We start from the raw sequence: 21,043 nt of genomic DNA on the forward strand, positions 1-21,043 counted from the left end.
GTGTCCCACCAGCCAGGCGGTATCTGTGTGCTATCACTGTGATGGTACTCATGCTGCCCCTCCTGCTGAGAAGCTCAACTGCCAAGCAGCATATGGGGAACCCTGCTCCTGTGGGGCCACAGCTTCCCCAGCACAGCACAGCTGAAGTCACCCAGGCATGAGCCTTCAGTCCCCCATTCCCTCAGCTGCCACTGTACCCTCAGCCAGCTGCCCTTACCCTCCTAACCCTGACAGATGGGTGGTGACTAATAAAAAGGATATAAACTTACTGTTGTCTGGAGCCTGAGAAGGCTTCTTGGAGGAGCAGAGTGTGTCTGTGGGAGCATCCTGTCCCTCAAAGGAAATAGGGAAGACCACACATTCCGTGGTAAGAGGAAAGATGAGAAACCACTGTTTCCAAAGAATCAAGACAGGAAGGGATGTGAGGGACTTTCCTGAATCACATTTTCCAAGACTATTATTTTTAGTGGATGTCTTTCTGCTGGGCAAAGGTACACTTCAGTGTGGCACCACACTGGAGAGGGCTACTATTCTTTGAATCAAAGTAGTTGGGTGTCACAAGGTGTCAAGTCCCTTGCCTCCTTACTCTGGGCACTTCTCACTTTCTCCAATGCAGAGGCCTGAAGGGTTTGGTGATCCTCATGCAGGAGCTGAGGTGCAGGAGAGGAGTGGCACATGAGTGATGTGTCACTGCCACTGTAGAGGCATGAGATGTACACCCAGGGCGGGCCTGAGAAGTCTGCACACTCACCAAATCATAGAATAGTAGAGTTTGGAAGGAACCTCTGGAGATCACCTAGTCCAATCCCTTGGTTAAAGCAGATTCACCCAGATCAGGTTGCACAGGACCACATCCAGATGGGTTTTGAACATCTCCAGAAAAGGAGTCTCCACAACCTCCCTAGGCAGCCTGTTCCAGTGCTTTGTCACCCTCAACATAAAGAAGCTCTCCATGATGTTCAGAAGGAACTTTCTGTGTTTCAATTTGTGACTGTTACCCCTTGTCGTATCTCTGAGCACCACTGAAAAGAGTTTCACCCCATTGCTTTGACACTTGTCCTTTATATAGTTATAAGTGTTTATAAGATCCCCCTCATTCTTTTCTTCTCCAGAATAAAGAGCCCTGAATCTTTCCTCATAAGAGAGAGATGCTCCAGTCCCCTAAATGATCTTTGTTGTCCTAAGTTGGGAAATAAGGAAGGAAATAAAGAGACCTTTCCTGTAACCTTCAAAATCATTCGTAGGCAGAGAGCACACTGCTGCAAAGATCCTCTGCCTCACCACTACCTTGGCCACACTGTCTTCCCCTGCACCTTTCCCTTGGGCTCTCTCTTCTCACTTGCTGCAGCCTGTAATTTGTGTTTGTGCTCTGCAGGCTCTATGGCCTCCAGACTCTCTACCTCTCCCCTCTCATCCTAGTAGGGGAAGCTGACTACCACTGCCAAGTGCTGCCAGCACATCCCCTCCACAGCCTACTCCAGTCTGGGGCTCCCCAGTTCGACAGAGAATTGCTGGAGAGAATCCAACAGAGAGCCACAGGGATGCTTAGGGGACTTGAGCATCTCCCCCATGAAGAGAGACTGAGAGCCCTGGGGCTGTTTAGTCTGGAGAAGAGAAGACTGAGAGGGGATCTGATCAATGTTTATCAGTATCTGAGGGGTGGGTGTCAAGTGGAGGGGGCCAGGCTCTTTTGGTGGTGCACACTAATAAGACAAGAAACAACAGGTTCAAACTTGAACACTGAAGATTTCACCTCAACATGAGGAGAAACTTCTTTACAGTGAAGGTGACAGAGCCCTGGAACAGGCTGCCCAGAGAGGGGTTGTGCAGTCTGCTTCTCTGGAGACTTTCTAAACCCACCTGGATGCATTCCTGTGCAGACTCCCCTGGGTGATCCTGCTCTGGCAGGGGGCTGACTCGATGATCTTTTGAGGTCCCTTCCAACCTCTAATATACGGTGATACAGTGTGATACTCCTGTGATTTTTTGGTGGGTTGCACAATACTCATAGGAAGAGTGAGGCTACAAACAAGTGCTGAACTAAACTATAATCACTTAGTCTCTCACTCTTCCCGAATCGTCTTGGCTGTGTTTCCACTACTCCTGTCCAGTTTTCAGGTGAGAAGTGCACTGTGCACTTCACGCACTACCTCTCCGAGGAGAAACTCCTCGCTGGACCCCCCTAGCCCTGCCTTCGCATCGACCAGGAGCCTACAGGCGGACAGCAGGCCCGTCCTGTGCTCTCTCAGGCTGCGCAGTGCTGAGCGACGCCAGCGCAATAAGCAACTCCAGGACACTTCGTATTCAACCGAGGAGAGGAGCAAAATTGCCTCCCTGTGTTCGCCCAGTGACACTGCACCTTCCTGTCAGCTGCGTACAGCCTCCAGAGCCCGCTTCTAGGCGAGGCAGGGGCAGGACCCCAGCCTCTAGACACGAGGCTAGGTTGCATGGGCAGAAGGGAGCACGCTCCCCATCGCTTCTCCATTTCTCTCCACCTTCTCCCTGTCTTCTCCGTCTGGAGGTAATCACAGGGCAGGCAGCGGCTCCGGCTGGGATGCTCCAGTCAGCGCAGCAGTCTCTGCCATCTAGTGGAGTCGGTGACGGATAACCAAGCACCCCTACCGGCCTGTGGGACGCGCCGGCACCCCTGTGCTGCGCGGTCTCACGCATTCCCCTTCCCGCTTTTTCTCCCCCGCTTTTGTCCTCATAGCAGAAGGTCAATACTCGATGTGCCATTTCAGGGCGGAGATGACGCAACTCCTCTCAGCCCCCCGCCCCGTGCTTTACACACTTGAAAGTGCTCCCAAAGCAGCCTCCCTGTTTGGAGGATGTGGACAGATAGAAATTCAAATAAATAGCTAAAAGCATGCATCAACTCGACAGATGACTTTCATGTGGAAGGGATTCTGGTATCCTGATCGTTGTGGGAGATGGAGCACACTATGAAAGACAGCAGTCAGGTTCAAAGAAAAGTTGGGGGCGGGGGGGGGGATGGAGCTGTTGTGAAAATAGCTTTTTTTAATTTAATGTTTTATTGAGGTGTACATCAGATGATATGAATAGCTTTCTCATCATGATGGCAATTAAGCCCCCTAGAGTTCAGCCTTTCATGAACAGGCCTGGTGAACATCTGCCAAGGACAACACTGTCCTAATTCAGAGATTCAGGTGTTCATGCTCTTAAAGGTTTCTTCCAGTTCTTCACGCTATTGCCTTTTCATGGTAGCCATAAAAGAGAGTGAAGAAAGCACATTCTTGCATTTTTACTGAAGAAAATGCTCAGTTACAGGTACAGGAAGAAGGAGGCTGTAGAACACCCTCCAGGGAATCTTAGATTATGTCATTTGAATGAATAATTTGGTCTCATCAGGATCTTTAGTTACAAGCCCTGAAGTACTTCAAGTACTTATCAATGTACTTCAGTGTACATTTTGATGACGCTGGTTCCTTTTTCCTTATGTTGTGTAATAGCAACAGAAAATTCAAAGCTTAAGAGAATCTAACGGAGAGCCACGAGGATGATTAGGGGACTTGAGCACCTCCCCTGTGAAGACAGACTGAGATCTCTGGGGCTGTTTAGTCTTGGAAGACTGAGAGGGGATCTGATCAATGTGTACAAATATCTGAGGGGTGGGTGTCAAGTGGAAGGGGGCAAGCTCTTTTGGGTGGTGCACACTAATAAGACAAGGAACAACAGATTAAAACTAGAACATAGAAGATTTCACCTCAACATGAGGAGAAACTTCTTTACAGTGAGCATGAGAGAGCATTGGAGCAGGCTGCCCAGAGAGGTTGTGGAGTCTCCTTCTCTGGAGATTTTCAAAACCCACCTGCAGTATTACATTTCTTAAGAGTCGGTGCCTGTAATCAGAGCAGAGGCACAGAATGCATCAGGGGCTAGATCCACCCCGGGGGGAAGTGAAGTTTCCTGCAGTGTAACGACCCACCAAACCCTGTCAGCTTCAGTCTGACCATGTCGAGTTCCTGAGAGTAACCAGTGCCCACCAGCAGACATGTCTTGAGACAAAGTAACCAACACGAGCCATCAGTGTGCACTTGCAGCCTGGAAAACCAATCACATCCTGGGCTGCATCAAGAGAAGCATAAGGAGCAGGTTAAAGGAGGTGATTCTCCCTCTCTACTCCACTCTGGTGCAACTCTGCCTGGAGTACGGCACCCAGTTCTGGAGCCCCTATTACAGGAAGGATCTGGAGGTAGTAGAAGGTGTCCAGAGAAGGGCCATGACGATGAGCAGAGGGCTGGAGCTCCTCTCCTATGAGGACAGACTGAGAGAGTTGGGGCTGTTCAGTCTGGAGAAAAGAAGGCTCTGAGGAGACCTTCTTGTGTCCTTGCAGTATCTGAAGGGGACTACAAGAAAGCTGGGGAGGGACTTTTTAGGGTGTCAGGGAGTGATAGGACTAGGGGGAATGGAACAAAACTAGAAATGGGGAGATTCAGATTGGATGTTAGGAAGAAATTTTACACCATGAGGCTGGTGAGACACTGGAAGAGGTTGCTGAGGGAGGTGGTGGAAGCCCCATCCCTGGAGGTTTTTGCAGCCAGGCTGGATGTGGCTGTGAGCAACCTGCTCTAATGTGAGGTGTCCCTGCCCATGGCAGGGGGGTTGAAACTGAATGATCCTTGAGGTCCCTTCCAACCCTAACAATTCTCTGATGCTATGATGGAGCACGGTAGGAAATTTCTGCGTTCACAAGCAGCAGTCAGACACTTCAGTCTGACATCACTGCCCCTGGCCGCACGGCAGAGCAACCACCCCCCGCTGCTCGCAGCGGCTTCTTTGTCACTTCTTTGCTCCCAGGGAAGGCGCAAGGCGTCAGGAAAACGCCTATTCTGAATACCAATGGTACAGCCGCTCTCTGCCGGCGCCCCGCCCGCTCCCTCGGGCACCCCCCCGCCGGTACGGCCTCTCCCGGCGTTCCCCGGCCCTCCCCGGCCGCTTCCGGCGCCGGGTCAGGGGTGGCGGCGCGGGGGCAGGCATGGCGGATCTTCCCGAGGGGGCCGAGGCCGGGACGAAGGCGAAAGAAAAACAGAAAAACAAAAAGAAAGCGGCGACAGGTGGGGGCGGGATGAACGGTCCGTGCAGGGTTGGCAGCTGGCTCGCCGGAAGCCCTTGGGCTGAGAGTCCCACCCGTGGACTTGGATGTGCTGCCCCGTCCCGGCCGCGCGGCTTTCTCCCGTTTGTGGAAAAACAACGGGGGGCTAAGGGTCTTTGCCGCGATTGCATGTAAGCGGCGTGGGGAAGGCGGGCTGCAGCCCGGTCTGTGGCGCTGGTTGGGATAGAGGCGGCTGTGCGGTGTGAGGGACAGGCAGTGTTGGTGCCTCCTTGCCCGGAGTCCGTCCTAGCAGCACACTGGTTGCTCGCCTCAGCCGGTGCCTGGTTCTTGTATAATCTCCTTTCCACGCCGTCCAGCTCACTTGTGGATTGATTGATTGATTGATTGATTTATAAATAAAGCGGTAACAAAGGTCAAAAGAGATGTGAAACTCACAGCTATTACACAAGACTTTCAATTATTGTATCTTCTGTAGTTAGATGGAGGGGAGATGTAGTAGTCACTGATGAAAGAAGGAAAATACATACTTTTTTTTCTTCTTTTTTTTTTAAACCTATAGCAGTTGATGAATCTGAACTTCTCACTGTGCCAGATGGATGGAAAGAGCCACCCTTTACAAGAGAAGATAATCCAAAAGGGCTGCTGGAAGAAAGCAGTTTTGCAACTTTATTTCCAAAGTATAGAGAAGCGTACTTGAAAGACTGCTGGCCACTTGTCCAGAAAGCCTTGAGTGAGCATGTATGGATACTTACTAATTGTGGTACTATGTTTGATCTTCTAGAAGATAGAGGTGTTAAGCTTATAAAAGTAGTGCAAGTTGCTTTTCTGATACTGCATTTGTGTATGTTTCTACTATACTTGCACTGGTATTGGCCATGTCATTTTTTTATTGGCATCAAAGTCACTGAAGGTCTCTGTAGCCAGACTGGCAGTTCTTTAAAGATGTTATTAGCAAAGCTCCCTGCAGGAGCAAGTGTCCTGTCATCCAGACACTGACAACTGTGTTGTGCCTGAATTCAGAAAGATGAGGGAGGTAGTGTTTTGGGCTTTGTGACACCTACATTCAGTCTTGTTCAAGTGTGTCTATATATGTGAATTTCCTCAAGCTGAAAGTCATTGGGGAATTTTGGAACGTGGTTCTGCATTCAGTATGTATGTTCACCTGGAATATTGCATCCAGTTTTGGGCTCCCCAGTTCAAGAGGGATAAGGATCTGCTGGAAAGAGTCCAATGGAGAGCAACCAGGATGATTAAGGGACTGGAGCATTAGGAGCATTAAGGGACTGCCCTATGAGGAGAGGCTGAGAGCCCTGGGGCTTTTTACTCTGCAGAAGAAAAGACTTGAGAGGGTATTTTATAAATATCTGAGGGCTGGGTGTCAAGAGGGAAGGGACAGGCTCTGCTCACTTGTACCCTGTGATAGGACAAGGGGCAATGGATAGAAACTCCAGCACAGGAGGTTCCACCTCAACATGAGGAGGAACTTCTTCAGTAGGAGGGTGACAGAGCACTGGAACAGGCTGCCCAGAGGGGTTGTGGAGTCTCCTTCTCTGGAGACTTTCAAGCCCCATCTGGATGTGTTCCTGTGCGACCTGTGCTGGATTCTATGGTCCTGCTTTGGCAGCAGGGGTTGGACTTGATGATCTTTGAAGGTCACTTCCAACCCTTAACATCCTGTGAGCCTATGTAGTACACTCTTTGTTAACTTCTTACTGCTAAAGATGAATTCTCTCTTTGGAGACTGACTCACTATTTCTTTTCAAATAATGCAGTATGTGAAGGCAACGCTGGATCTAATTGAAGGAAGCATGACTGTCGCTACAACCAAGAAGACTTTCGATCCCTACGCAATCATCAGGGCTAGAGATTTGATAAAACTTCTGGCAAGAAGCGTTCCATTTGAACAGGTCTGTATTGAATCTGTCATAATGCTTAGGAAGTGATTCATTTTCAAAGTGTTAGATTTTCGAGTCAGGTAAAATAAAATATGTATTGAAAGCAAATGTATCTGAAAGCCAGACTGAAGTATTGTCTTCTGAATAATATGTTCGTGGTCAGATGATAATTGCCTGTTCCTCGTCTCTCTTTAGGCAGTTCGTATCCTTCAAGATGATGTTGCATGTGACATCATTAAAATAGGCTCTCTGGTGAGGAAGAGAGACACTTTCATAAAAAGGAGAGGACGACTTCTTGGGCCAAAAGGATCTACTCTGAAGGTATTTCCAATAGGTGTAGTAACCAGACGATTTAGACCCAAATTGTGTCTGGCCTCTACACTTAATTTTTTTTTTTTTCCCCTGGTGCAGGCCCTGGAACTGTTAACAAACTGTTACATTATGGTGCAAGGCAACACTGTTTCAGCTCTTGGTCCCTTTAGTGGGCTAAAAGAGGTAAGGGAAGGCAGGTGAGCTGCCGTTTGTGTAGCATACTTCTGTGGCCAGCTCGAGGGCAGGTGAGAGGAAAACTGGCAACCTCAAGCGTATCTCACTGATTTTTCAGCTATGTGTTAATGAGCCACATTAACACAGTCTTAGCATCTTAACTGCTAAATTTTGCTTATACTTTGAGATCTTTTTGTCTTGGAAGCATAGAGTTAACGATACATAACCTTTAAAAACATCCAGTGTGTTTTTAGGAGAAGAGTGCTTGTCAAAAGCAAGTTTCTCATGACACCACAAAATCCGTGGTAACTCAGAAGTAAAGTTTGTAGGATGTGCTGGAGCATATTAGACACATGCCAATACTATTGCTATTTCTGAAGTGATTTGCCTTCCAGTTAACCACGTATGTTAGCTTGTTAAATCTACCTACTTTTGGGAGCAGGGGCAGGGAGAGGAAGCAAGATAGTATACCTGGTATTTTAATCAATTAGAATATGAACTGCTTGCTAAGGCTTCTGTTCTTTTTCATTAAACATAGGTTAGAAAAGTTGTTCTGGACACAATGAAGAACATACATCCCATATATAACATTAAGGTTAGTGTGGTCCACTGTGCAACTTTGTTTACAAGGAAATATTATTTTTTACCTCGTAGAATTATGTTAAACATTTACATGTTTGTTTATCTTTGAGAGTTTCTGTAGTATGCCTTTAAAAAAAAAAAGACTGACTTTGCTATCCTCAATTTTACCAGGACATATTGCCATAATATCATTAATGGTACTGAGAAAACAATAAAAGAAAAAGTGTATATAAACTTTCCTCCTTTTGGTTGTTTGCTTGATACCTGCTCATTTGAACTGAGGCACCTATTCCAGTGCATTCTGTCCTCATTTTGAGATGTATCTTTCTGGTTCTGCTGTTGCTAATTATATCACTTACTGAGTTGAGAGATGGAAGGTTGAGATATAGTAGTTTGGATATGGTAGTTCGGAGCTCTTGGCTATTACTGTAATACTATGTTTTGTTTTGTTTTTTTTTTTAACCTTTATGACATTCTAAAACTACTTCTTGAAGACTTTAATGATCAAAAGGGAATTATCGAAAGATCCTGAACTGAGGTCACAAAGTTGGGAAAGGTTTTTGCCAAAGTTCAAGAGGAAGAACTTGAAAAAACGCAAGGAGCCAAAGAAGAAGAATACTAAGAAGGAGTACACACCATTCCCACCTCCACAGCCAGAAAGCCAGGTCAGCTGAAACTTGACTTCATTACACAGAAATGTAGCATGACTTGAAATCGTGTTCTTGCTAATGAGGTTGTGAGGCTTTCTCTGTCAAGTTCTAATTTCCTGGTGCTATACATCTGGCTTATAATACATAGTTATCTAAATCTTCTTGGTGCTTGTCTTGCACAGGTTGATAAAGAATTGGCAAGTGGTGAGTACTTCTTGAAAGAAAGACAGAAGAAACGAAAGCGCATGGAAGAGATAAAGGTAAAGTGACCTTCTTGTGGCCTTCCAGTATCTGAAGCGGGCCTATAAGAAAGCTGGGGAGGGACTTTTTAGGCTATCAGGTAGTGACAGGACTAGGGGGAATGGAAAAAAGCTGGAAGTGGGTAGGTTCAGGCTGGACGTGAGGAAGAAGTTCTTCCCTATGAGAGTGGTGAGAGCCTGGAATGGGTTGCCCAGGGAGGTGGTTGAGTTCCTACTCCTGGAGATTTTTAAGGCCAGGCTGGATGAGGCTCTGGCCAGCCTGCTGTAGTGTGAGGTGTCCCTGCCCATGGCAGGGGGGTTGGAACTAGATGATCCTTGTGGTCCCTTCCAGCCCTGACTGATTCTATGATTCTATGACACTGGAACAGGTTGCCCAGGGAGGTGGTAGAAGCACCATCCCTGGAGGTTTTTGCAGTCAGGCTGGATGTGGCACAAGGCAACGTGATCTAGTGGGAGGTATCCCTGCCCATGGCAGGGGGGTTGGAACTAGATGATCCTTGAGGTCCCTTGCAATCCTAACAGTTCTATGATTCTGTGACTGCTGACTTGGAATTCATTCATTTCTTTGTCCCATTTGTTCTGCTCTGCTGATACTTGACCTTTATATTGGTAACTTAAGGCAAAGCAAGCAGATGCAGTCAAGAAAAGACAAGAAGAAAGAGAGAAAGCTTTTATCCCACCAAAGGAAAAGCCAGTTGTGAAAACAAAGAAAGGTAAACATTATCTTTTTTTTACTGATCTAAAAATCTTTTGTCCCAGTGAGTGTGTATATGTTAATTTTGGAGGAGTACACCTGTGGTCTGAGGAGTGAGTGAGAATAGTTTATATGTGTGCAGTGTGTGGCATCTGTGTTCACCTACAGTTGTATGGGATTTTTTTATATGAGTGTTCTTTGAATTCTGCTGAAAGAGGTTTGTGCATGACATTAGCTTCAGCAAAAATATTACTGGAATAGTTTATAAAATATTAGTGAACATAAAATGAGTCCATATCAGTGCCATAGGATGCAGTGTACTGTGTTTTTTTATAAAGTCATCTTGTATACTTAAAATTCAGAAGCAGTGAAATTCATGTCTCTTATCTTTGGGTTTGGTGCTTTTTTTTTTTTTTTTACAATGTAGCCTCCACTGAGAAAAAAATTGATATTGAATCCATCAAGGAAAAGGTAAAAAATGCAAAAAAGAAGAAATTGGGAGCACTTCCTGTGGAAGAAGTCAAGTTAAAAATGGCAGTAGATGAAAAGAAGAAGAAGAAAAAGAAGTAATTCAGATCCTGTGATGCTCACTTTTCTCCAACATTAATGAACGTTTTCCCACTTGGAAGAATTGAGACTTCTTGCTGTCAGGTTAATCTGGACAAGAAAAGACTAGGTAGGAAGATCATTCTCTTTTCATAAGTGCAGTTTAATTAGTGGTCCTAAAGCAGCTGAGTAGAATTTCCAGGGTTGGTGAAGAAAATGCATTGTTTGTGTTGTTTGAGTAAGTGAGCATGTGTATTTGGATAATATTCATCCACCTAAAGAAAAGGTTTCTTAATAGAAGCATTTAGGAGTTTGACACAGGATATTAACACATTAGGGTCAGAGAACTCCATGGGTGTTTAAGGTAATTCTTCTGTGAAAGACTACCAGACTACACACATGCTCAGTTCACAGTGATAACTTATGCAGAATGGGCAAGATGTATTGCTATATTGTGCTTTTGTTTTTCTAAAACCTGATTATTTTGAGTGTTTTGTCTTGGTGTTAATAAAATATTTTAATACATTGGTTTAAAATTCATTAATTCATAGAATCATAGAATGGTTTAGGTTGGAAGGGACCTCCAAAGGTCATCTAGTTCAACATCCTCTGCAGTCAGTAGGGAAATCCTCAACTAGATCAGGTTGCCCAGAGCCCTGTCCAGCCTCACCTTGAGTTATCTCCAGGGATGAGGCCCAAACCACCTCCCTGGGCATCCTGTTGCAGTGTTCCTCTACCCTCATAGTAAAGAACTTGTTCCAAACAGCCAATCTAAATCTGCTCTTCTCTGGTTTGAAGCCATTGCCCCTTCTCCTGTCGCTGTAGGCCTTTTTAAACAATCTCCATCCTTCTTGAAGCACCCTTCAGATACTGGAAGGTTGTTATTAGGTCTCCCCAGGGCTTTCCTTTCTCCAGGCTGAGCTCCCTCAGCTCCCTCAGCCTTTCCTTGTAGCAGAGGTGCTTCAACCCCATGGTCATTTTCGTGGCCTTCCTCTGGACCTGCTCCATCAGGTCTATGTCCTTCCTGTGTTGAGGACACAGTACTCCAGGTGAGGTCTTACCAGAGTAGAGTAGAATATCAGAATCACCTCTCTGGATCTGCTGGCCATGCTTCTTTTGATGCAGCCCAGGATGCAACTGGCTGCCTAATTGGTCATCTGCTACACAACCTAGGTATTGTTTTACAGAAAACAAGCTCACAGTTTCATGTCAGGATTAGACAAAAGATAATCTTAATTGAATGCCATTAAGAAGGTGTCATTTTTTAGCAGTATCCTGGAGGATGTTGGGCAGACTGCTACAAAGCAAGTGTCTTTCCACAACGCATGGGCTGCAGGGAAAGCATAAAGACTTGTTACCTTCCTTTAAATATAGTCTTAATTTATTTCTAGCTCACAAGAAAGTCTAAGAAACTCTACTCCTCTTCCTTTTTTTCTTTTTTTTTTTTTTGAGGCCCTTTTCCTTTTTTAAAGGAAATATAGAGGTTTTTAGTTTCCTGAAAATGCAAACTGTGGTGAAATAAAGACAACCATAAGAACAGATGTTGCTTACTTCATATATACAAGATAAAAAAAAACAAAGATTAAGAGGTGGTGGAGCCACAACAATTCCAAGATTATGCTGAAATGCTTTTGTTTTGGAATTTTGGTCACCTGCACATGTGGTAAAAACAATCATGCTAGAAGATAGCTGCTCACTACTTTCGGGTTAGTGACCTTTTATTTGACACTAGTAAGTGAAAGTAGCCATTGCTTTAATTTCACATATATAAAAAGTAAGGATTTTGAATATATGTGGTTAAATAGTCAGTTTATGTATGTGTTGAGGAATAGGTAAGGTGCGTGCCCTCTTGGGTAGGGGACAACTTTAGCCTTACTGTGCCTTTCATTTACATGATCATTTCTTGGCACTTAAATTGTTAAGGAAAAAATGCTGTCAATCCTTTTAGGGACTTCATAAACAGAAGTTTCATTATTTGCAGAATCAATCAGGAAAATGCTTTAACAGATAGAGTTACTCGCTGAGAATATGGTCAATAACTCAACAACACCATGCAGCACTACAGGCTGGGGACAGAATGGCTGGAGAGCAACCAGGCTGAAAGGAACCTGGGGGTGCTGGGTGACAGCAGCTGAACAGGAGCCAGCAGGGTGCCCAGGTAGCCAAGAAGGCCAATGGCATCCTGGCCTGGATTAGGAATGGTGTGGCCAGCAGGAAGACATTCTTCCCCTATACTCAACACTGGTTAGACCACACCTTGAGTACTATGTCCAGTTCTGGCCCCCTCAGTTTAAGGACATTGAGATACTTGAACATATCCAGAGAAGGGCAACAAGGCTGGGGAGAGGTCTCAATCGCAAGTCCTATGAGGAGAGGTGAGGGAGCTGGGGGTGTTTAGCCTGGAGAAGAGGAGGCTCAGGGGTGACCTCATTGCTCTCTACAACTTCCTGAAAGGAGGTTGTAGCCAGGTGGGGGTTGGTCTCTTCTCCCAGGCAACCAGCAGCAGAACAAGAGGACACAGTCTCAAGCTGTGCCACGGGAGGTTTAGGCTCAAGGTGAGGAGAAAGTTCTTCCCAGAAAGAGTAATTGTCCCTTGGAGTATGCTGTCCAGGGAGGTGGTGGAGTCAGCGTCCCGGGTGGTGTTGAAATAAAAGCTTGGCTGTGGCACTTGGAGCCAGGGTTTAGTTGTCAGGAGGTGTTAGGTATGAGGTAATAGTTTGGACTTGATGATCTCTGAGGTCTTTTCCAACCTAGTTGATTCTGTGATTCTGTAATTCACAAACACCTTTCTCAGGAACTGTAGGGAGCTGATGGGTTTAGTCATACCAGCACTGCAAAAACCTTTTCACAATAGCAGTTGACAGTGTGAAGGGGAGACCATGATACAGTACCAGCCAGGTAGTTCAGACCTCTCATGTAGTGCAAGGACTAATTTCAACAGGAGGCACTGCAATACTTCATTTCAAAAGTCTGTTCCCACAGTGTGTCCCATGACTGAATGCTTCAGCAGAAGAGTCTATAGAGTGAAAAGCTAGTAAGGAGGAGTCTGACTGCAGCCAGGAAGGGAGAGTGAGTGTATGAGGGGATGGAGAGTCTTTGGCTCTAAACTCTACTAGTTGAGATCCGTTTCACTGCAGAGGCCTGGCACAGGTGTTCCCCTGTATGCTGCTAAAAAAGTATGATGGTGCTTGCCCTACCCTGGTCTTAGAGACTGGCATTAAAAATCAGGAACAAGATCTACCTGAAAGCGGAGCCCATTCCCAGCTGAATAGCGACAAAGTGGAGCATTTGATGTTGTAAGACAATGGAAAGAGCCTAGCCCTAAAATCCTTTATCCTGTGAGTGAGATTCAAGGAGACTGAAAGAAAGGAACTTAGAATTCAGGGCTAGCACTTTCCTGGCAGGAGCTGGAACCATTCATAAGCAGTCTTAAAGCAGAGCCTTTTCTCAGACAATCAGCATTTGAGGTTATAAGATAAAGGAAAGAGCCTAGCCCCAAATTCCTTTTTCCTAGGAGCGTGTTTCCAGGAGAGAGTCAGAATGATGCTTAGAATTCAGGGCTAGCACTTTCCTGGCAGGAGCTGGAACCATTCATAAGCAGGGGTCCACAGGCATCTGCAGGTATTTGCAGGGTTCTGCAGAGGTCTGTAGGAGTTCTGCAGGGGACTTAGAGGTCTTTAGGATTTCTACAGAGGTCTGGAGGGGTCTGCAGAAGTCTGGAGGGGTTTTGCAGAGGTCAGCAGGTATCAATAGGGATCCACAGTGGTCTGCAGGGGTCAGCAGGTGTCTGCAGGGGTCTGTAGGATTTCTACAGGGGTCTGAAGGGCTGTTCCAATGCTAGACATTTTTCCTGATATCCGATCTAAACCTCCCCAGGCACAACTTGAAGCCATTTTGTCTTGCCCTATCACTAATTACTCGGGAAAAGAGACCAACCCCCACCTAACTGCAACCTCCTTTCAGGTAGTTGTAGAGATCAAGAAGATCTCCTTTTCTCCAGGCTAAACAACCCCAGTTCTCTCAGCCATTCCTCCCCAGTCCTGTTCTCCAGACCTTTCACCAGCTTTTTTGCTCTTCTCTGGACCTGCTCCAGCACCTCGATGTCCTTTTGTAGTGAGGGCCACAAAACTGAACCCAGTATTTGAAGTGTAGCCTCTCCAGTGCAGAGAATGCCCCCAAGCCTGGGAGGCAGTAGCTGAGCAGCTGCAGGAGGAGAAGACAGGGCACTGTCATTGCTGTGGCATGAAGCGATGTAGAGAACTGGAACACGGCTGTTGGAGTGCAACCTGACAGAGGCTGACAGCTCAGGAGTTCTGCTGCAACAGGGCTCCAGGAGACCGAACCCTGCTCCCCGGTGTTGTGGATAGGAAAGGTGCTGTAGGAGCGGCAGCGGATGTACCTGATGCCACAAGAAACAAGCGCTCCGAGACTGGTCACCCGCTGGACTCGCGGTCACCTGCTGGACTCACGTACCTCGGCAGCTCCTCCTCCCTACTGCGGGAGCACGGCAGGCAGACGCTGCCAACCGCCAGCTCCCCGCGGCCAGCTCCTGTCCCACCTCCGGCCCCGCTCCCGGCCCTTTCTGCTGCGGGGTTTGGAGGAGAGGAGACAGCAGAGCGCGGTGGAGCTGCTGTGGGGGATCAAGGCGTCGCTGAAGGACTGTAAGGTAAGGAGGGGTCGGAGGTGGAGCGGGACGGTGAGCGCCCTGCGTGGCCCCTGCCTGTGTCTCTGGCCGGGCAGCCCTTAGCCCTCAGTGTGCGCCCTTAGCGTGGGCGGGTGAGCAGTACCCTCCCAGGGGAGTTCTCGGGAGGCCCTGGGCCCACCCGAGAGCCAGGCTGCTGGCAGGCACTGGGTTTGCGAGAGGAGGGGAGCTGGGTTCTATGTGGCTGAGGGGAGGGCTCAGAGAGGCAGCCCTGGTGTGGTGAGGCCTCCATTGGAGCTTATCTCCCTCCACACCGCAGTGACCTTCCCCTCAGGGTGAGCTTCAGGTGGGGTGAGGCTGCTGCTGAGATCTGAAAATGGAGAGGAGTCGCTGCACACTTCCCTGGGGAATCAAACCCACATCTGAACATCTCTGGGTCTTGTTCGTAGTGCAGAGTGGTCCCACAGGCACTCACCTGCCTTTTCTGTGGGCCTGGAAGTGGATCAGGCTTTCATTTACCACTAAGCCAGCTTGAGGTCCAAGGGTTCATGTGCAGGAACTAGTTACTGATTAGTCGTTTGCTTGCTTTCTTCCCAAAGAACTTCATCTCCCTGTCACTCCTTTTCTAGTTAATTAGGCAGGAGGAGGTGAAAGAAAGAAGTCTTGAAGATCTTCTGAGAATGTAATTGGTTTGTGAGTGCCAGAGCTCTGGAGAGCTGCCTCTCAAAACAAGGATGTGCTAACAGCAGATTTCACGGAGCAAGCAGGGACTCTTTAACAGGGAAAAAATACAAATAAACAGTCAACAGATCTTGTGACTAAACTCTCATCTTGGAGCAGGAGAAAGAGCAGAGCTTCAGTCCTGCCAAGAAGCACTGAGAAGAGCCAAGGCTATGGCACTCTACTCCCAGATGTGTCACAGAGAAGAGCCTGTTCTGGAGCTAGAAAGGAACTGATTGTGGGAAATCAGTGTGGCAGAGCTGAAAGGAAGCCTGTGTGGGAGGGGCAGGTGATAGTTGTTTGACAGACTCTTCAGGCTGATTTTGCCTGCTGAAAATCTGCTGGCATAGTCTGGAAAATGAGGGTCTAAAATGAGTGGGGTTTTATTTGTTGTGCAGGCCTGACAGAATGCTGGACTTGCCCTGTCCACCGCTAGCAATGGAGCCTGTAAGCTATTTGATGCTGTGCTGATGCAAGTATGCCTGAGAAGTGTAAGAAAATGTGATTTGAAGGGACTCATTCATGAACCAGTCTTTGCTCTAGTTAATGTTTACATTTCTTATCAGCTGAGAGAGCCTCGTGATCAGGAACCCAGCCATTAACAGGCAGCATAAAACCCTGGTATCAGAGGGCTATGCCAGATGCTGCAGCTGTGGAGAATACCTCAACCAGTATGCTTATTCTACATGACACTGGAGAATCAACCAATTGGCATAAACCACGTAGAAATGTAGGGTTATAGGTTCTGCTGGTGGCCAAACTATCTTAAACGTTTATTGCTGTTTTTCTACTATGCTAAGCCTATTGGAATGCAGTGTTTGTCTTTTAGTCATTTACCTTGCTTGTGAACTTTAAATGCCTGTGAGAGCAAAAAGAAACCAAGTATCACTGGGGATTCCCCAGCCCTCCCTCACTGTCTTTCTTACAGCATGCAACCTGATGAGAGCCTTGGAGCTACTGAGGGATGTCTCTCCAAGTTAAAAGCAGGAAATCCAAACTTTAGTGAGTATAACCTTTAATTCCTAGCACAGACAATGCTGGATAATACCTGGTGTCTTGGTGTTACTTTGTTTACACAAAGGGAAGGTGGTGGCATATAGAATTATGGAAAACCTCTTCAGAATGTAGAGTAGGCTGGGATGGTTTTGTATGTTTTTTTTTTTTTCCTCATAGAATCTTAGAATGGCTTAGGCTGGAAAGGACCTGAGAGATCATCTCCTCCAACCTCCCCACCATGGCCAGGGACACCTCTCAACTAGACTCAGCTGCTCAAGGCCTCATCCAACCTGGCCTTCAACACCCCCAGGCAGGAGGCAGCCACAGCCTCCCTGGGCAGCCTGTTCCAGAGTCTCACCACCCTCAGACTGAAGAACTTCTTCCTCAGCTCCAGTCTAACCCTGCTCTCTCTCAGCTTCAAACCATTCCCCCTTGTCCTGTCTCTAGACACCCTCAGAAAAAGTCCCTCTGCAGCCTTTCTGTAGGATCCCTGCAGGTATTGGAAGGCAGCTCTAAGGTCTCCCTGGAGTCTTCTCCAGGCTGAACACCCCCAGCTCCCTCAGCCTGTCCTCCTAGCAGAGCTGCTCCAGCCCCTACAACATCCTTGTTGCCTCCTCTGGACTCACTCCATCAGCTCTGTGTCCTTCTTCTGCTGGGGACACCAGAACTGGAGGCAGGATTGGAGGTGGGGTCTCAGCAGAGCAGAGTCAAGGGGCAGAATCCCCTCTCTTGCCCTGCTGCCCACACCTCTGGCTGCAGCCCAGCACACAGCTGCCTTCTGGGCTGCATGAGGGCACTACTGGCTCATGGGGAGCTTCTCATCAATCAATACACCCATGTATCTTTCTTCAGAGCTGCTCTCTGCCCAATTTTTAATTACTGTTGTGAAAAACCTCTATGAACTTTAGGTTTATGAGACTTTCTGGACACCTGTGCCTACATGTCAGTCTTGTTGGAAATAAACAGCTACCCCTCATGTTCGAGCAGAGATGAGTGTAATGCCTTGCAGCTCAACTTTTAATGTGATGTGTTCCTTAGCAATGGGACGTGTTGCCAATGGTTGGGAGCTGATTGGCACTGGGAGTTCAGTGTGACTCAGCAAGGAGCTGGACAGTGCCATGAGAACAATGCTGATGCTTTCAGAGTCACAGCCCCTGACTGAGTGAGAGAAGCTTCATGTGTCAGCGTTGGACATGTTTGACAGGGGGTAAGTCTGTTGTCATCCCATTTAGAGGACTGTGGGACTGTGAGGACTTAGCTACCAGAGATGGAAGTGGTAGTTGGTAGTAGTGTTGTCTGACATTAGCAGCCATCTAGCAGAGGATCAGGGAGGGTCATAGGATGTTAGGGGTTGGAAGTGACCTTCAAAGATCATCAAGTCCAACCCCCCCTGCCAGAGCAGGACCATAGAATCCAGCACAGATTGCACAGGAACACATCCAGATGGGGCTTGAAAGTCTCCAAAGAAGGAGACTCCACTATACTTTGTATAGTACAAAGAATTTCTGACTGAGACAGAGACAGACTGGCACTGAAATATGCATATGTAATTGAGTTAACCACTTTCTTGTCCTACAGAGCACCTTGTGAAGACCAAGAGCTCTCCCTGGCTCCTAGTCTGGGCTTGCCACTCTGCCAGGCTTTTGTGGAGTTTGAAAATGGAAATTGTGACAAAGCTGTAGACCTGCTGTACCCAATCCATTACCAGCTAATCCAACTAGGAGGCAGCAATGCTCAGGTAAAGGAGATCAGGACAAGATGTTCTGTTGCAACTTAATCATCTTTCAGTAGCCTCTGACATTAGGCACTTAGATTATTAACACTTTATTTTTGGAAAGGGAGAAGCTAAGCTTGGCTTGTGAATGAATCCTGTTTGCAAACACTTACTAGCAGTGCTAGCTGTTTAATTTTTGTTGTTGAGATGTTTCCCTCCTCAGTGGTTTTACTGATTTGGTAAAGAGAACATTGGAACCAGCAATACTTTTAAGTTACTGATTTCTTCATATTTTTCCTGATGTGTTTCAGAGAGATGCGTTCAGCCAGTTACTGATTCATGCTGCTTTCAATTCTAAGTCACAAGCCAAACAAAATCTTGCAAAGTGAGTATTTTCCCTGGTAAATATTTATGGCAGTAGTACTGTTACTAAAAGTAAGAAGTAGTGAGTATCCTCTAACCAATAAATTAAGGTTAAAATTGTATGTAAGTGCTTATTTTAAATATAGCAACATTTAACTAAGATGAAAAGTAGAATAGGTTTGTAAGACTACTCTCTTGTGAGCTGGATGAATCACAGAATCACAGAATGTTAGGGGTTGGAAGGGACCTCAAAAAGATGATCCAGTCCAACCCCCCTGCCAGAGCAGGATCACCCTGAGCAGATCACACAGGAACTCATCCAGGTGGGTTTGGAATGGCTCCAGAGGAGGAGACTCCACAACCTCTCTGGGCAGTCTGTTCCAGGGCTCTGACACCCTCACAGGCAAAAAGTTTTTCCTTCTGTTCCTGTAGCATCTCCTCTGCTCCAGCTTGCCCCCATTGCTCCTTGTCCTGTCATGGGACATCCCTGAACAGAGCCTGGCTCCATCCTCCCCACACTGCCCTGCACAGCTTTACATTATGAATGATAATCCATTGGAATGATTATAATGAGAATTCATCCTGATGATCAGTATTTGTTCCAAGGGCAGTTGATTTTCAAATAGTTCTCTTAAAATGTGGCCTCCTACCTGTTGATCAATGTACTTAAGGGACTGCTAAACTTCTGTGAGCTGCTGAAAAGAAAATCTCTCCTCATTATGACATCTGCTTTATAGGCAGAGGAGATTTGCAGAGCCTGATCTGTCAGGTTGTCCTAATACAAATCACAAGAGCCTTGTTTGGTAGAAATCTGTGATTCTGTGATCTGAGATCTCTGGTTCCGTAATTCTGTGAGCTGAGAAATCAAAGCTGTTGCTTGTTCACCCACATTGAGTTCTGTTGGAATGTGTTGTCTGGGTCTGCCTGTACACTTGAAAGAATGGATCCTCAGGATAAAATGAAGCCTTACCCATTCCCCTCCTGACATCTCTTTGAAATATAAAAATTAGACACAGTATCAAAATGATTCTTCTGTGCACTTCTGATCTCTGGGTGCTTGTTTTCAGTCTCTGTCAGGGCTGAAAACAATGCAGCTCTGCCTCAACTTACTGCCAAGGCCAAATATTTCCAGTATGGGAAATCTGCACCTCAAGACCAGGTTTTTATATACTCTTTTCCTCCTCTTACAAGGATACTGCTGGTGATCTTACAGAAAAAACTGATGTGCTCATGACCTTCCTGTTTCTCTCCTATCTCTTCTCCTCTCTCAGGTGCCTCCTGAGAGAATGTGATGTGGTGAGACCGCATTCACCCATGACAGAGCGACTTAACAGGAAGGCAGCAGCTGTTCATTCCATGGCATAAGGCTTTCCTCTCTGCTTCAGCTGAAACAGCAGTAAGTTACCAGTCAAAGTCTGGGTTCAGGGAGTGGAGGGGTAAGGTGAGAGTACCCTCTTGAGTCAGTGATCTGACAGTTGCCTTTAAAAAAAATACAGCTGGTAAGTTTCAGGAGGTTGTATCTTAGATGATTACACAAGCAAAGATGATAACCTGCTGATAATGGACAGTTTTCTGAAGCATCCTGGGACATTACTTTTCTGCTGTTTTTTCCTAAAGTTTCCTTCTGAACCTCTTACAGGGTCAGAATTTCTGTCACTCATTGGCCCAGTTACTTACTTTGTCAATATATTAAATAATCAGTGAAGTGCTCAGGTAATTCAAATGGACCTTTGAAACACAGCTAACAGGCAAGTTTGTGGTCAAAGCCAATACAGGCATAAACTCAATTCCCTCTCAAATATGAGTCACAGACTCTTGCAATGCAGATGGTCTTCATTCAGGATCTCTTTCCAGGTACATATATTTAACCCCCCTCTCCTAAAATGTTAAACTTTTTCCTTTCAGTGTAGCACCTCCTTTTTGAAATTGCTATGTGAGTGAAACTAGGCAAGAGGGGTAATAGCTGACTCTGGCTATTCTAACATGGGTACTCCCTTAGCACTTTGAAGTCTTTCAGCAAGCAAGGAAAAGCCTGGATTTCAGCTCCCACAGTACCATCTCTGGTACGTTGGACTGGTGCCTTTGTGCTTGAGCTTGGGGAATGTCAGGCTTTGCTGCCATCATAATGTCCCTGCATGTTAGCAAAGCAGAGTTTAAAACCAATGTTAAACCGTACACTTTATAAAGGTAACTCAGAGCAGGCAAAAACTTAACCAGGCTTTCTGAACTGCTTAGTCACCCTGTACACCATCAGCTCAGTTACCTATCCAGCTTCTTCAGCATTAGCTCAGTGCAAGGCACATGGCTGCCTCAAAGGCACATTGCTGCCCCAAGGGCACATTGCTGTCCCAATGCCTTCCCTTGTGTGCACAGCTACTGACCAAGGCCTTCAGAGAAGATATTGTACCTACCTCTGTGGAG

At 46.6% G+C, this 21,043-nt stretch overlaps 1 protein-coding gene across 1 annotated transcript; it reads left to right on the forward strand.

Annotated features, from left to right (window-relative positions):
- The first annotated feature begins 4,996 nt into the window (after positions 1–4,996).
- KRR1 (KRR1 small subunit processome component homolog) lies at positions 4,997–10,666 on the forward strand. Its single transcript, XM_054399663.1, has 10 exons — positions 4,997–5,075; positions 5,637–5,812; positions 6,847–6,981; positions 7,165–7,290; positions 7,381–7,464; positions 7,994–8,050; positions 8,532–8,702; positions 8,870–8,947; positions 9,567–9,660; positions 10,069–10,666. The coding sequence occupies exons 1-10, from the start codon at positions 4,997–4,999 to the stop codon at positions 10,209–10,211; spliced, it is 1,143 nt and encodes a 380-aa protein (XP_054255638.1). The 3' UTR covers positions 10,212–10,666.
- Positions 10,667–21,043: the final 10,377 nt, after the last annotated feature.

The sequence above is a fragment of the Indicator indicator genome, chromosome 3, assembly GCF_027791375.1.
Source record: "Indicator indicator isolate 239-I01 chromosome 3, UM_Iind_1.1, whole genome shotgun sequence".
Taxonomy (NCBI): domain Eukaryota; kingdom Metazoa; phylum Chordata; class Aves; order Piciformes; family Indicatoridae; genus Indicator; species Indicator indicator.

Coding starts and splice junctions, on each gene's coding strand:
- KRR1 (XM_054399663.1), top strand. CDS start 4,997: ATGGCGGATCTTCCCGAGGGGGCCGAGGCCGGGACGAAGGCGAAAGAA. Junction 5,813..6,846: donor AGAAAGCCTTGAGTGAGCAT/GTATGGATACTT, acceptor CAAATAATGCAG/TATGTGAAGGCAACGCTGGA. Junction 7,465..7,993: donor CCTTTAGTGGGCTAAAAGAG/GTAAGGGAAGGC, acceptor CATTAAACATAG/GTTAGAAAAGTTGTTCTGGA.